General features: G+C 45.1%; 3 protein-coding genes across 3 annotated transcripts; 1 reads left to right on the plus strand and 2 right to left on the minus strand.

The window, feature by feature from the left end:
- EDB91DRAFT_1086439 (uncharacterized protein) lies at window positions 1–712 on the plus strand (the record flags this gene model as incomplete). The annotated part of the gene is made up of 3 exons (XM_041316047.1): window positions 1–137; window positions 213–316; window positions 603–712. The coding sequence occupies 3 exons, from the start codon at window positions 1–3 to the stop codon at window positions 710–712; spliced, it is 351 nt and encodes a 116-aa protein (XP_041171761.1).
- Window positions 713–1444: 732 nt separating this feature from the next.
- Window positions 1445–1805, minus strand: EDB91DRAFT_1164070 (uncharacterized protein). Its single transcript, XM_041319919.1, has 2 exons — window positions 1670–1805; window positions 1445–1586 (listed from the first exon to the last, which is right to left on the minus strand). The coding sequence occupies exons 1-2, from the start codon at window positions 1767–1769 to the stop codon at window positions 1450–1452; spliced, it is 237 nt and encodes a 78-aa protein (XP_041171762.1). The 5' UTR covers window positions 1770–1805; the 3' UTR covers window positions 1445–1449.
- Window positions 1806–9858: 8053 nt separating this feature from the next.
- EDB91DRAFT_1086440 (uncharacterized protein) lies at window positions 9859–11062 on the minus strand (the record flags this gene model as incomplete). Its single annotated transcript, XM_041316048.1, has 6 exons — window positions 9859–10122; window positions 10160–10228; window positions 10289–10339; window positions 10412–10428; window positions 10504–10560; window positions 10900–11062. 6 exons carry the CDS (start codon window positions 11060–11062, stop codon window positions 9859–9861), a joined length of 621 nt encoding a protein of 206 aa, XP_041171763.1.
- Window positions 11063–16836: the final 5774 nt, after the last annotated feature.

The following is a 16836-nucleotide window of genomic DNA, read 5'->3' on the forward strand; positions in this document are numbered from 1 at the left end:
ATGATCAAGTACCTCCGTTCTGCAGCTACATACGGGCTGATAGCTGTGCCACTGAGGGAGATGGTGAGGGTAGGAGTGAGGGTGGCGAAGGACGAAAGCAAAAGGATGTGGATTGTGTTGTTGCTGCTAGGACTCCAGTAAGTGTTTTGATCCCTGTGCTTTTGTGGGTTTGGATTTCGTTTTCGTTCGTGTGGGACTGTGTTCTGTTGTAGGATTCGGTCCTGGTTCCATCTAGACTTGCTAGAGAACCTTGGACTGCTGAACCGCACAGCATACATCTCCAACCGCCGCCTTCTCATCTCACTCGTAGACACAGGTGGGAGACTTAATGTATGCATATAAGGACTTGCAAGAGGTTACTGAATTGACTGGGAAGTGAGTGGTTTGTCTATGTTCTGTGTGTGTTGATGTATCTCATTTTACTCAGCCATGCTCATCTTCAGCATCTGAACAAAATGCCCACGGGTTTCATTCAAACAGGACAAAATCGTTTTGCCACGCCATGCTTCAATGGATGAAAACACGGAGGCACTCATTCATCATTTCAAGGTATTCTTCTCCACTTAACTACACCTATTATCACTTATCATTCCCTACCGTAGCTTTCAACCAAGGCTACTCGGTGCCACCAGAGACTTATAGTGCCATCAAGGCTCCCATAGGAGAGGTGGCTGTATACCTCGTCTTGTATGGGCGCTTCAACACTCCCTGATTTTATTATCATTGATCACATAATACGTAGGGGTGGAACCATTCGCCCATACTGATGCAAATACGTGCTCCCAGCTTCACCCTCACAGGTTCAGAATTCATGATGAGACGTATGTTGTTTAACACCTTATTCAAGACATTTACTGAGATACAACTTGTCTTCTAGATATAATATGCACAAATTCTTAGCACTGACGGTTCCTCTCTCTATAACACATACTTGCCGACGCTGTGGCCATCGTGGCTACCATAGTATGTACCCTGTGGTTTCATTTCATTCTTCATGTCGCTTATTGCTGTTTTCGAGGATCTTGTTTGTGTGCGTTGATGATATTTCGTTCCACATGAGTTTCTGAAGTATGCTATGGCATATGAATTTATTGAGGTCCACCGTCGACAAAACCTTGATGTACTTATATCATGGTTCTGCTAACACGTCGTGAAATCATGCATCTATACTAATGATTACCAAAATAATCATATTGCATCGTGTGACAGAGCTTTTGACCCACGGTTTTAAGGATGCACTTGATACGCATTCTCGATCTATTCTCCCAGCATTGCATATAAGGGTGTGTTGCACGTTCAGTATTAACCTATCTCTTGAGTACTTTGCAGATATATTTCACCCTCACAACATGATTTCTGCCTATCTGGTACTCAACCCATGAGGAGCCTCTTATCTTTGTGAGCGCATAGGACATACTTAAGATCTTGAAGCTTAAAGGATAGAACACGTCACACAAGAAAGGGAAATATGTTCACACACAGGACGCAGCGCCGCAGGCGGGAGATACATAAGGACAATGAAACACCTGTAACGAAGAGTAACCTAATTTGATCACCCACAATACACCGGGGCATCTCGGTGACAGCTTTTAGCAGCTGAGATCAGCACAAAACGAACTCGATGATATGCTTCACGTACGTCGATCTAACATCTATATGAACGAACTACTATAATAAAGTAGGGCTAGATATATTGATTTAGCAACTGCGGGGGACAGTAGAGCAGCTAGATACTCACAGATCGTAGCAATTAGACCAGTGACTCCCATGTGCCATGCGGGACAAATCAAGCTCTATACCTCCTCACAGGATCACCAATGAGGTTCCAGGACTATAAAACGGCTCTCGGGAACCATGAGGTACCCAGAAAAGGAGCCGACGAACAGGCCCTACTATCCATCCATCGTGTCCCAGCATGAAAGGGGTTGACTCGGAATGATGATGAGAGGTGCCCACGAGTATCTCAGCAGGGTTGTGAAGTGCATGGTTCAGGCTGGATGAGAAGCAAATGAAGTAATTTTCCCAAGTATTGGTTGACTTGATAGAGCTCTGTTGTGTGTGAGGCGGGCTGCAAATTCTATCTGGAGGGAATGAGGAGGTCTCAGGAGCTACAACATGCCACAGCCGAACAGTGTGATCCTCTGAACCAGACATGACGCGAGTGCCATCCGGTGAGAATGAGACTGAATTAACCGAATCTGTGTGCCCCCGCAAGGGCTCGCCCAATGGCTGCCCTGTTGCTGCATCCCACAGCCGGACAGTGTGATCCTGCAAACCAGGCACAATGCGAGTGCCATCTGGCGAGAATGAGACTAAATGAACTGAATGTGTGTGCCCCCACAAGGGCTTTCCCAATGGCTGCCCTGTCGCTGCATCCCACAGCCAGACAGTGTGATCGTCCGAACCAGACACAATGCAAGTGCCATCCGGCGAGAACAAGACTGAATTAACCCAAGAAGTGTGCCCCCGCAAGGGCTTGCCCAATGGCTGCCCTGTTGCTGCATCCCACAGCCGGACAGTGTCATCCCAAGAACCAGACACAATGCAAGTGCCCCCCTGACTTCCAGAGGATTTGAAATGTGGAATCCGCCTGAATTTTTCTGATTCAACAGGTGAGTCAGACTTTTATGATCCATCAACCAGACGAAAGGACATCCCTGCAGAATGTCCCGGTGTCTTAGCATGGTTTCAATGCCCGCCAACAACTTCTGTTCATGGACAGGATAGTTGCGCCGCGTGGCGTTCAGCTTGGCCGAGTAGAAGGCAGCAACTTTTGCTTTGCGCCAATCGGCCCCCTGAGCTATGACGCCCCCAACCCCCGTTGGGCAGGCATCTGTCATCATCCAGACCTGCTCTTGACCTGGACCATAGGTGAGTGGTACTCTACTGTCAGTTGAACACGCCGCAACATAGTGTTTCACTTCCTCAAAAGCTCTCTGTTCGGTCTTGTCCCAATGAAAAGGGACTGTATCACCACACACCGCTGATAGGACCCCTAAAGGGATCCGCACTTTGTGTATATCATCGGCCAAATACTCCACTGCACCGATAAAACCACGGCAGAGGTCCTGATTGGTAGGTAGTTTCCATTTCAGAACATTGTCGACTTTGTTGGGATCCATTCGGATCCTGTCATTACTCACTATTTGTCCCAGGATCCTCATCTTGGGCTGAAGGAACTTGAGCTTCTTTTCGCTCAGAAAGAGCTGCTTGTGTTCCAGAATTTGTATGATCTTCCATATGTGCTCTATGTGCTCGTCCAGCGTATCTGAATATATAATGATATCATCCAGATACACATCCATGAAGATCCCAATATATTCGCCAAACAAATAATTCATTACCGCCTGGTAAGTCACAGGTGCATTGCAGTCCCCTTGCTGCAGGACATGGCTAACCATATTACCATCTGGTGTGGTCATAGCCATGCGCGGTACATGTTCTGGCACAACCCATATTTGCTCATAGGCATCTTGTTTATCCATCAAAGAGCGGTACGTTTTCCTAGCAACTTGTCTCAGAATTCCGTCCATGTTGGGCAACAGTGAGGTTAGTTTACGCGTGTTTTTATTGCGTTCACGAAGGTCGACCACAGTTCTCAAGCGGTTGGTCCCTGGTTTCCGTATAAAGAGCATAGGGACTGTAATTCTGGCACTAGTCATTTGCCATCGCCCGGACGCAAGGTATGCACTTCGCTTCTCTGCCCATTGGGGTCTCATGGGTTCGGGACAATGAGAGGGTCGCCACGGGTATACCTTGTTTTCATCAATGAGGGGCACCATGTGATTTATCGCCTGCAAAGGGGGCAGACTTGTGTCCGTGGCTCTCATGCACAGGGGCCTCGCTAATTCTAACAGGTGCTTTCTAGCCTGTTCAATTTCGCCCTCAAGCACCTCCACTGCTCGTGACTCAAGGGTTGTCACCCCACTGCCTTTCAACGGGAGTGGCTCTATGCTCCCAAGTATTACCCTAGGTGAGTTAAACACGATCATCACACAGTGCTGATATAGAAACGGAGTTCCGAGTATCAGATCGTAGTTCTGAAGGTTGATCACGTCGAAGTACCGACAATAGTCTGTACCTTGGTACTGAAATTGAACCTCGGTCCCATAGTTCACCTTGGACCGGGATCCTTGAACGGCTAACTGAATCGTTAGGGGCTTTTCCAGCATGGTAAGTTGGCATTGCAGTTGCTCAGCTGTTGTTAGGGAAATGAAATCCGCCAGTGATCCAGTGTCTATTAGCGCCCGGGCGGGTTGCCCGTTCACATGAACCACCACCACTATTGGTTTGGGGATAGCTCTCATCATATCCCTGGTCGTTGCTGAATTCCATTGTAACACTGGGTACATGCCCTGCACTACTTGTACTCCATAGACAGTGCACTCATCAAACGGTGCAGTCGCCTGGTAGGATGCTAACTCATCATTATTTAGCAACACGCCTCTTGGGGCACGCTGCCTCTTGACTGTTGAGTCAAACAACTCATTAAGTCCTACATAGATGTTGTCTTGAACCATTGACAAGTCCTTGTGTAATTCCAGGGCTGCCTTCCTTAAGTGGCGGCAATACCATCTTCCGGGGTTCCAATGCCACTGCAAGACCGTTCTTCTCGCCAGGTATGTTTCTATCGCTAGGGCATTGTTGGTGACCTGATAAGTTTGCTCATTGATCCACTTACAGACAAAATGTCAGTCCAACGACAAGGACCAATAGCCTGAGGTAGGAGCTATATACTCCTCTAACCACCACTCGATGCGATCCTCAATCAGGGTTCCCATAGGTGCCCTCTTGTCGGTGCATCTTTTCTCCTGCATATGCAGCTGCTGCCCTTTCCAGCCCTTTTGTGTGCTCAAGAGCCGTCCTAGATACAGCCAATAAGCCCGATCGATTCAAAAATGGGGATCCTCCAGCTGGTGCCGCGATATCCTCATTTTTTCTATCCCGCACCCATCGTGGTGGAAGTCCATTACGACATAAGTGTCCTCATCTTTAAGCTTAGTTACCCAGAATCGATCCGGGTCGTCCCAGGCAACCGTGTTTGAACGATTGTCTGAGCTATCCCAGGGGAATTTCAGTCCCTGTAGACGATCCTCTGCCCTTCGGGCTATGGGATCCCTGAATCGTACATTAGATTCCTCTCTTTCTGGTGCTTGTCTCTACCTCTTCGGTGAGGTGCGTTAGTTCCTTTTATTCTGGGTGCTCTGCCCAAAGTCGTCACGCTTGAAACTTTGACAGCAGCGGTATTGTCTTTCTGGGCAGATCGCTTTTCCCTCCCCATCAGTACGGAATGAGCTATCTCAATTATTTCGGCCGCAGCCTGAACTTCCTTGAAGGTAGATACCTCCAGGTTCAGTTCCTTTTTCCAAAGTTCCCTTTGCATTTTGGCTGATAGACCAGTCCATAACCGAGATACTGTGTCCCGGTCATCTACATCACCGATCATGTTCTATAGCTCATTGAGCTCATACACATAGTCCCGTACAGACTTATCATTCTGGAAGCACTGTTTCAACTTTTCATGCTGCTTTGTCCTAAAGTTGATGGGAAAGCAGTAGTTGAACATTTCGGTAAAGAACTCGCAGAGTCTCCAGCGGTAAGGGTCTCCAGAAATTTCCCGGATGTAGAATTCATGGGCTTTGCCCTTTAGGTAGTGCAATAACACGAATACCCGCTTCTTGGATTGGACTTTCCTGTCCTTCACATATGCAGTTCCCTCGGTGATGAACCGATGGAACACGTGGGAGTTGACTGCTCTGTCGTACATTGTAGGAGCTATGGGTTTCAAGGTAGTCTTGTTTCTCCTCTTTTTCGGACGTTTCTTTAGCTTTTTGTTCCCCCTCTTGAGAGCTTCATTTCTTGAGCTAACAGAGCTTGTCTCGTCGCTCAAGCTCGAGGAGCTGTTCGAGGAGGAGCTCGATTCAGGGTCTGAAGAATCATCGTCTCCCTGACCTATATGTCCTAACACCTGCCCAATGTATGACTTGGGCACTACCTGATGTACTGGCTCCATGGCCTGGGGTGTTCGACATTGCTCTCATCTGCTGGTCTCCGGGTTTACTACCCTTCCGACCAGCTCGTTAATTGGGTTGTTTCTTTTATCAGAGGGGTCATGAAGGTGAGTTTTGCTTTCGGTTTTTGAGCTCCCGACAGCGCTTCCTTCAGTTTCTGATCATACTCTTTCCGCAGGCGTTTTTTCTGCCTCTTTTACTGCCAGGTTGATTGTTCTTTTTTCTCTGACTCTAATTGCCTGATCGAAACTGTCTTCCGTCCTTGGGGAGTGTCTGAGTCTCTCCTTTGGTACATTTTCGTTCATTTCATCTCAAGGGGAGGCGATCTCATCTGCTAGGGTCCTGGCAGCTTTATACGACTCGAGGGCTGCTCATTGCCCCTCAATGTCTATTTCCTCGTCGTTCTCCAGGGTGCCCCAGTTCCTTGGGTCCACACCCTTTCCTTTAGATGGACCTTCACCTCTTGACCCATCTTCGGTCATGGAGTGGGTGATTTTGCGCTGATCAATGCTTCCTTCACGCTCGTTTAGCATAGAGCGGTCGGCACTGATAATTTTATTGTTGGTAGGTTTTACCGTCTCATTTCGCTCACTTGAGAGCTCATCAGGTTTCTTGGCCTGGCTTCTACCTTGGCAGCTTCTGTGGTCGACTGTGACCCATGGACAGTCGTCACCATCCTCACTCTCACTAGTGAACTCGATATGCTCATTGGCGGTTCTAAAGGTGATGGGCTCGGTTGTTCTCTCAGTGAGAGTATGAACATTATTGTTGATCTCAACACTTGTTACCGCATCTAGGGCTATGTTACTCTCCTGCTCGACTTTGAAGTCAATGACAGGGCTACTCGCACGGACCACGTCGCTGTGCGAGCGGACGGGTCCTGCTGCGGACAAACTACGGTTTTCAGCCTCCGATGGCCACCCCACCGAGGTTAGAGGGGACTCTACAGAGTCGGGCAGCACGGCCTTGTGACCGAGGCCCTCCGCCAGAGTTTGAGCACTAGATAACGCTTCGTTAGCAAGATCTCCAAAGAAATCACCTACTTTGAAGTTTTTAATACAAGTGGGAGTTGACAACGAACTAGCTCTAGCGCGTGTGCGCGAGCGAAGGTTGTAACAGGGGGATTTTTGACATGGTTTGTTGTTTTCTGGTTTGGGGTTGTCACTGTTGATAAACATGGTGGGCCAGACCAGTTAACTGAGTGACTAAGAGTGTTTGAGAGAAAAGAGGAAAGGCTTGGAGAAGGTTAAAAAATATGTGACAGCAAGTAGAAGTTTCTTCAAGACTTTAGATGATGGCACAAGGTAGAGTACAATCTTGCACAATGTTAACCAGATACCAGCCTAGTTGTGATTGGGAGAAGTTCTGAGGGCTAAGTACATAAACTCAATCTTTTAAATATTATTGATAAGTACGAAGCCTGTGATTAAGGGAATAACAAATATAAAGAAAACTTATTGTGCAGCTACGGAAACGACTAGTTACCGGGCCTCGAACCTTCTATCTCTCAATCAATCTGAAACCTTTCTTCGTGCAAGGTGTGCTCGCCACAGAGGTGCTTGGCCTTGGCGCCGATTGTACCATTTGTGACTATGTACTGTCATAGCATCATGAGAACAATACTCAGCCAGATTCAGATTTTTGCGGACGAAACAGAAGAGTTGCATCACCCAGTATCTTGTTCAATGTTTTTGCGTACTCAGTGAAATTTGCAAAAGAAGTCGATTTGGCTGCGTAATCACGCATACCCAGCAGTGATACTAATGGAGAAATCAGAATGCTGAGCTTACTCATTGTGTGTTACAGCGAGCATGGCTATATTCTTGAAACTGATATACCCTAGATCGCTGGTTAACCAACTGAATGAACTGCGATGTTCATTGCCAGTTGTGCTTGCATCTGTGCTTATTCTTCGCTCGAAATCATTCTGGTCTAACCAAACCGACTCGAGCACGACTAATATCGACTCACAGCTAATTTGAACTCGCCATCATTTGGGGTTTCTCTTCTATCTTGCAAGATGTCCAACTTTTGATCCATTCCTATTATGATCAATGTCCCTCCTTATCTTCCATTCTATTAAACTCCTCTTCGACGGACCTGATCTCCCCTCTCATTCTCCAAAACACCACTTCCCATCACAAATACCCTCATCCTTCCCTCCCCCTTCAACATTTCACCCATTCTCATTCTCTTCCCACACCTCCAACTAACCCCATATGCATCACATACAAATGGACAGAAGACTTGATGATCAAGTACCTCTGGTCTGCAGCTGCATATGGGCTGATAGCTGTACCACTGAGGGAGATGGTGAGGGTAGGAGTGAGGGTGGCGAAGGACGAAAGCAAAAGGATGCGGATCGTGTTGTTGCTGCTAGGATTCCAGTAAGTGTTTTCATCCCTGTGCTGTTGTGGGTTTGGTTTTGGTTTTTGTTCGTGTGGGACCGCATTCTGTTGTAGGATTCAGTCCTGGTTCTATCTGGACTTGCTAGAGAACCTTGGACTGCTGAACCACACAGCATACAACTCTAACCGCCGCCTTCTCATCTCACTCACAGACGCAGGCGGGAGACTTAATGTATGCATATAAGGACTTGCAAGAGGTTACTGAATTGACTGGGCGGTGAGTGGTTTGTCTATGTTCCGTGTGTGTTGATGTATTTCATTTTACTCAGCCATGCTCATCTTCAGCATCTGAAAAAAATGCCCACGGGTTTCATTAAAATAAGACAAAATTGTTCTGCCACACCATGCTTCGATGAATGAAAACGAGGCACTCATTCATCATTTCAAGGTATTCTTCTCCACTTAACTACACCTATTATCACTTATCATTCGCTACCGTAGCTTTTCAACCAAGACTACTTAGTGCCGCCAGAGAGTTATAGTGCCATCGAGGCTCCCAAAGGAGAGATGGCTGTCTACCTCGTCTCGTTTGTGGCACTTCAACGCTCCCTGATTTTAATATCATTGATTGCATAATACGTAGGGATGGAACCAGTCGCCCATACTGATGCAAAATCTGTGCTCCCGGCTTTGCCCTCCTTGCAGGTTCAGAATTCATGACGAGACATACATTGTTTATCACCTCATTCAAGACATTTACTGAGATACAACTTGTCTTCTAGATATAATATGCACAAATTCTGAGCGCTGACAGTTCCTCTCTCTATAACACATACTTGCCGACACTCTGGCCATCATGGCTACCATAGTATGTGCCCTGTGGTTTCATTTCATTCTTCATGTCGCTTATTGCTGTTTTCGAGGATCTTGTTTGGGTGTGTTGATGATATTTTCCACACGAGTTTCTGGAGTACGCTACAGCACATGAATTTATCGAGGTCCACCGTCGACAAAACCTTGATGTACTTATATCATGGTTCTGCTAACACATCGTGAAATCATGCATCTACATAGTGCTGCCGCGGTCTGGTTTGGTCCGGTTCATAGAGGGTTGAGCAAGAACCGAGAACCGAACCTAGGTCTGGTTCTACTAGACTCGCCAAACCTCGAACTGGACCTTTGCGAACGGTTCAAAATGGTCAGGTTCGGTTTTTTTCGGTTTGAATGCAAACCAAACCCAATTTTTTTTACAGCTAGCAAAAAAAACATAGACACTGTATAATTGGAAGGAACTTTCAACCATGCTTGCAGTACTCACTAGCAGCATGTAACGACAACAAGAACTCATTTTCTGGGTCTTTGTCGTGCAAATCTGCGCAGGCTGTCGACTACAACTTCAGAGTCATTCTTGCACTATATGTCGACAGCAGGCAAGACTGCCGTGTGGACCGTTCACGTGCCAGGATTAGATGCATGAATGACATGTATTATGATATCAGTTACTTGTATGTCCTGCGAGAGGGAAGCCCATAAGGCGCTGCATCAAGCACAGCAGATTCATCGGCGCGTGATGCGATCTCTAATGAACATGTAGGCTCAAATAGCCAAAAAGGTAGAACGGGATGCTTATTTGCCAACAGCTGCTTAGCCACAGTTGAAATCGCGTCGGAGTTGATAGCCTTGACGTGTCCAGCTTCCTTCCTTCCAAAGTTTAGCCATGTCGTGCTTGTCCTTTCTGATATTCCGCAATCTCGACTCCAGCTCTATTCCACACGAAGTACACAATGCGCTGACACTTACGGTGCTGCCGCGGGCACACAATATTTCCCACTGTGTTGCAGATGATGGGGGGACAAGGGGAGAACAGATCTGTGAATTGAATCGGACGCACGAGAACGAAGCGTGAATGAATGAACACTAAGAAACCACCAGCGTCACCAGATCTGTCATTATGACAATGTTGCGGTCAATGATGTAGCGCTGTGCATATACACGAGCAGAAGACAAGGTCAAAACAAAACACAAGGCTCGCTGTTCTGCTAGATCACTGACCAAAACAACAACCGAATCTGTTTTGTATCTGTAATTAGATGTTCATTCTTACATTTCGATTTGAGGGCATGGTGAACGAGAAGAGAACGTACCTGAGGTTCCCCAGCCCTCAATGGGCCTCTCTCGGTCTTGCACATTGATGGCATGTGCTACAGCATGACAGCCATCGTAGTATCTGAGGCAGATGGACCGGATACTCGATGGGATTGATATTGTGCCTGCTGCATGTCAGGTTTAGTGAGAGTTTGATCAAAAGGCTCGGGGGACATGTACTGTTCTGCCCTATGGTTGGTCCGATGTTAGAGTTCAATCCAGGGAATCTTGTTATACAAGTCCCATCTCAATAATTTAGCTCATTGTGTGTTGCGAGAAGCTCCTACCTCATCGCCTGGTGACACGAATCACCATTGGCGTCCATCCAAACCTCAATGTAATATATCAATCAGTTTATTGAGTTTATTGCGCTTGATTTGACGGTTAATTCATACCTTGAGCTTTATTGGACAGCAGGAGGTGCGGGATGCGAGCCTCCGGACAGAATTCAAAGTCGATACAAATCTCAAGGATCCCAGAAGTCAAAGTGACCATGGGGAACCAGACAGAATTCAAAGTCGGTGCAAATCTCGAGGATCCAGAAGTCAAAATGACCATAAGTGTGTGCTTCGCCAATGTCGCAAGGAAGCTTTGGTTCGGGGTTCAGAACGGTTTGGGAACGTCCAAACCTATGTCCGAACCATTTGGGAGACAGCGGACCATGAACCTCATTCCGGTTCGGTCCACACAAAATTCAGAACCATGGACCAAACCAAGGACAAACCTGACCATTGGTCAGGTTCGAACCGTGGTTCAGGACCGGACCACGGCAGCACTACGTCTACACTGATGATCGATAATTACCAAAATAATAATATTGCATTGTGTGACAGAGCTTTTGACCCATTTTTAAGGATGCACTTGATGTGCATTCTTGATCTATTCTCCCAGCATTGCATATTTTCACCCTCACAATGTGATTTCTGCCTATCTGGTACTCAACCCGTGAGAAACCTCTTATCTTTGTGAGCACATAGGACATACTTAAGATATTCCCGATACTTCAGTAGAGGGTTTTATCGCATTTGATGGGAAAACTTTTGCGGTAGATTTGGGATTACCAAACTTGTTAAGTGGCTGTGAAGATCGATCAAACATTATCCCTATAAAAACAAAATGCTGTGTTGATTGATCGGTCTAGACCTGAATGCTCATGCGTTGAACTTGCCCCTACCAGCGCCATCGTACTCATCAACATTGTACCACTGTAATGACCTCGTTTATTGGTCATCTTCCTGTGTCTGTTGTGTTTGATCCTGTGTCGCAGTGTTCCTTTGTATCTTCTTCGATTGCCTCTTCACTTGGCCATACTTTGGGTCCAGGGTCCCGCTTCACTGAAATTCTTATCGCCTCTTACGATGGTCGTCCGCTAACAACTGATGTCGAGTTCGAGATTGCACTCAGTCTTGATTCTGATGTTTTGATCAGGATGAATTGGATTGCTGTGTGGTGAACAGTTGGTCAGGACGACCGGGATCCCGCTTGCAATCCTTATGTTCGTTCTACGTCTTGTTCTTGAGGTGATTGTGTTTCGTTGTCTTTTTTTATGACACTATTGATCTTCATGCTCTGCTCCAGCAAATTCATGTATACTTGATGAAAATCAAAATTATGTTCAACCCGCCGATGGTGGTCATCTATCCCAGTCTTCGTCCCTCATCAGGGCAGTCTCTTCGTCTCATACAGTGGCTCAAAAAACTGTCCGCATGTTTTCACATTTTTCACTATCTATGATATTTTATGAGAATGTACAGACACATCAAAGAAATGCTGGTACCATATTGGAGTACTACTTCAGGGCTTCCAATTGAGCCCTATGGCGTGGGAATCAGCCAAGATATGGTGGATATATGAGGCTTACAAAATGATGACTCATGCGGACAGTTTTTTGACTCAAATATTTTACAGTGATAATCAGGTATTCTAGTACAGTGGCTCAAAAAAGTGTCCGAATGTTTATGCATTTTCAAGTAATTGGACAATAGCAAGGCAGAACCAGACAATAACCGAAAGGTATAGGGACATGTCCGAAAGCCCTATATAATAGCTAGAATCTGAGATATATAGTGTGTCAACCCGACCATATATGGGCAAGCTATGGTAATTCTAAATACATCACTCATTGGGACACTTTTTTGACTTTTTATTAAAATTACAAAATCAGACCATTCATACATTATACTCTTAATTAAAGTGGTGTCATAACAATAATATGGTCTGATTGTAATATTATTTGAATATATAAACCCACATAAGATTATGAAATTCAACATAATCATCATGAAGCCCATCTCCTCTGCTCAAAAGGATAATATCCTTGTTCTCTGTACCTCTGGTTTATCTACTAGGCAAATTGCCTCAAAAACTGGTCTTGACAAGTCTACTATTGCTACAGTCATAAAGCAGCACATGCCAGAGAAAGAAAATCATCAAATGGGATGTCCTCCCAAGCTTACTCCACAGAACAAAAGAGCTATTGTTCACCAAATTCTATCTGGCAAGGCTTCAAATGCTACCCAAGCTACCAAGTTCATCAATTACATCATCTCCACTCCTGTCTCCACCCAAACTGTTAGAAACACCCTCAAGGCAGCCAATCTTAAGGCTGTAACCAAGAAGAAAAAACCTCTTCTCTCTGTAGCTCATAGGAAGAGAAGACTGGCCTTTGCTTTAAAGCACCAACATTGGACTATGGAAGACTCGAAGAAGGTGCTTTGGTCAGATGAAACAAAAAAATCAATAGAATGGGGTCAGATGGCCAGGAATATGTGTGGAAAAAGGCAGGAGAACCATTAGGAGAAAGAGAAGTCAAGGGTACACTGAAGTTTGGAGGAGGAAGTATGATGGTATGGGGTTGTATGGGGTGGAATGGTGTGGGGATTCTTTGTGAGGTGGAAGGAAGGATGAATGCAGAGCAGTACATCTCCATTCTAGAGGAGTGTCTACTCAAAAGCATGCAGGAGTCAGGAATTGATGAAGAAGACATTATCTTTCAACAAGATAATGACCCCAAACACACCTCAAAACTGGCTACAAAATGGTTTGAAGACCATGATATCATTGTTCTATCATGGCCAGCACAGTCTCCAGACCTCAATCCCATTGAACATCTCTGGGAATTACTCAAAAGACTACTTGCTGCCTATCAAGGTCCTCCAAAGGGGCTATTTGAACTATGGGAGAGAGTTGCAGCAGAGTGGAAAAAGATTGCTGAAGAGGAGTGCCAGAAATTGATAGAAAGTATGCCTAGGAGGATTGCAGCAGTTATTAAAGCCAAGGGGGGGTAACACCAAGTACTAGAATCATAGAATAGTCTTGGTTTAAATATAAAGTCAAAAAAGTGTCTGAATGAGTGATGTATTTAGAATTATCATAGCTTTGCCCATATATGGTCAGGTTCCCACGCTATATATCTCAGATTTGAGCCTTGATATAGGGATTCAGACATATCCCTATACCCTTTTGTTATAGTTTGGTGCTGGCTTGCTATTATCCAATGACTTAAAAATGCATAAACATTCAGACACTTTTTGAGCCACTGTACATTGTGTGACCTCCCTTGGCTTTAATTAATGCCTCTATCCTTCTAGGCATACTCTTAAAACTATATCTAACTATATAAACCAGAATGTCTCATGTGTCATAGTCATAATCACCATGAAAGCCATCTCCTCTGCTTAAAGGGATAATATCCTCTCTTTGTCCTATGCTGGCCTCTCTGCTCATCAAATTTTCTCTAGAACTGAAGTATGCAAGTCTACTGTTGGCCAAGTGTATCAAAGAAGCCATCTGGACAAGGAAAACTTTTGCGGAGGATGTCCACCTCTGCTAATAAGAGGGCTATCATCCAACATATCACTACAGAAAAGGCTAATGATGCCGTCCAAGCCACCCATTATATCAATTCCACCATCACCACCACTGTCTCTTCACAAACTGTGAGGAATGTTCTCAAGGCAGTTCATCTCAAGGCAGTAACAAAGAAGAAATGCCTCTTCTCTCTATCAAACATAGACAGAGAAGACTACCTTTGGCTTGGCCCATCAAAACTGGACTGTAGAGGACTGGAAGCATGTTATATGGTCAGATGGGACCAAAATCAATAGGATTGGGTCAGATGGGAAGGTATATGTGTGGAAAAAGAAGAGGGATTTTCTAACAGACAGAGAGGTTAGTGAGACTGTCAAATTTGGAGGAGGTTCTCTAATGGTACGGGGCTGTATGGGATGGAATGGTGTGGGTATACTTGCTGAAGTTGAGGGGAGGATGGATGCTGAGCAGTATGTGGACATTCTAAATGACCACTTGCTGTCTAGCATAGCTGAATTAGGGATTGATGAAAAAGACATCATTTCCCAACAGGATAATGATCCCCAGCACACATATAGAAGAGCCAGACAATGGTTTAAAGAACATAATATCAAAGTTCTTGACCGACCAGCACAGTCTCCTGATGTCAATGTCATTGAACATCTCTGGGAAACACTCAAGAAGAAGCTTCAAGTCTATGAAACCCCCCCTAAAGTAGTATAGGAGCTATGGGAGAGAGTAGCAGTGGAATGAGCAAGGATTACAGCAGAATATTGCCAGAAATTGATTGAGAGTATGCCTAGAAGGATAGAGGCAGTAATTAAAGCCAAGGGAGGGTCACACAGAGTACTAGAATATCTGATTATCACTGTAAAATATTTGAGTCAAAAAACTGTCCGCATGAGTCATCATTTTGTAAGCCTCATATCTCCACCATATCTTGGCCGATTCCCACACCATATGGCTCAATTGGAAGCCCTGAAGTAGTACTCCAATATGGTACCAGCATGTCCTTGATGTGTTTGTACATTCTCACACAATATCATAGATAGTGAAAAATGTGAAAACATGTGGACAGTTTTTTGAGCCACTGTAGATGTTCAGAGTCAATTGTCCATGTCATCTTTTTTGGTTCATGTCGTTCTGGTGTTCGTATTGGACCCTTCTCACCTGAAATTTCACTGCTTGTTCAGGCATGTGCTATGCATGGTTTTGAACTAAGGAAGATTCGTTCAGCGGCGGAGCTACGTGACATGTTGTTGAGGCATTTTCTGTACAGCAAGTGTGTATCTTTGTATACATGTTCTAAACATTGTGATTTTACTGCATGTTGTGAAGTTGCCGCTGAATTTAGTTCATCATCGGATTTAGTCAATTGTATATTGGAAAAGTTGCTGTTGGCGGACATGTCAGCAATATCGGGCACTGTTTTATGGACTATTGTGCAAAGCATCTGCCATGATTTAGTTTGTGCTCAAGAACGACGTCGAAGGTCAAAAGCTATAGGTGTCTTGAATGTTTTTCGACAACAAGGCATGTATGAGGGTGTCTCTAAATCATTGCGCACTTTGTTCACAAAAGCAGAACATATGTCTAAGTCTTCTTTGGAAGCCGTGGCTTCATGGCATGGATTGTGCTTTGTGGGCACAAAGGATCAGCTGTTGGATAGGATCATTCTTCATGTTTCGCAGGGTATGTGTGCATCTCATGATCAGGATAATGGAGTTGTATGTTGGAATACCAGCGATGAGTTTCACACTGAAGATTTGCAAGAAGAGGGTTTGGACGATGCGCGACTGAACTTACAGATCCAGTTATTAAATTCTGTGTGTAAAAACATCTGCAGAAAACCATTGCTTCGCATTTTGAGATGCTGCGGGATTTCCTACGATGATACAGGTAGTTTATCTCAATTGTGAAAGTTGCTTAGGGCATACGTCTCTTTGCTTTCAAAAGGTAAAAGGGTATGAGACCATGTCGTGGATAAACAACGGGAACATGATTTAAATGCTGCTGAACAGGAACGTAAGCGTTCAGAATGGCCTCAATTAATTTCTGATGTGCGAAAAGACAGGGTTCTTGAAGTTTTCCAGGAGCAGACGAGTTCTAAAGCCCTCTCTACTTCTGTTTGTTTTTCCTGCACTGCAGAATACAATAAATCACATTGTCAAATCCTTTCTCTGAATGACATTGACCTTACCCCATTAAAGCGCCCTGATCTCTGTATCCACAATGGCTGAATCATTGATTCTGAATGGATGTCTGGTGAATTTGATTTTGAGATAGGGTCATGTCATAATACTGATGTCAAGACGCACAACGACTTGTTGGATAATGTGCTGTATGATGAACGTGGTTTGTGTTCGGATTCTACCTCAAGTGTGCAGTGTTCTGCAAAATTTTGTAAGGAGTGTTGTTCTGTGGTGCATAGGGGGAAAACACCGCCATTGGCTTTAGCAAATCACAAATATATTGGTGACATCCCTGGCACGCTACAAGGATTGATGGTAGCTGAGGAAATG

Source organism: Suillus paluster (genome assembly GCF_016628075.1).
Source record: "Suillus paluster strain FC165 chromosome Unknown EDB91scaffold_95, whole genome shotgun sequence".
Taxonomy (NCBI): domain Eukaryota; kingdom Fungi; phylum Basidiomycota; class Agaricomycetes; order Boletales; family Suillaceae; genus Suillus; species Suillus paluster.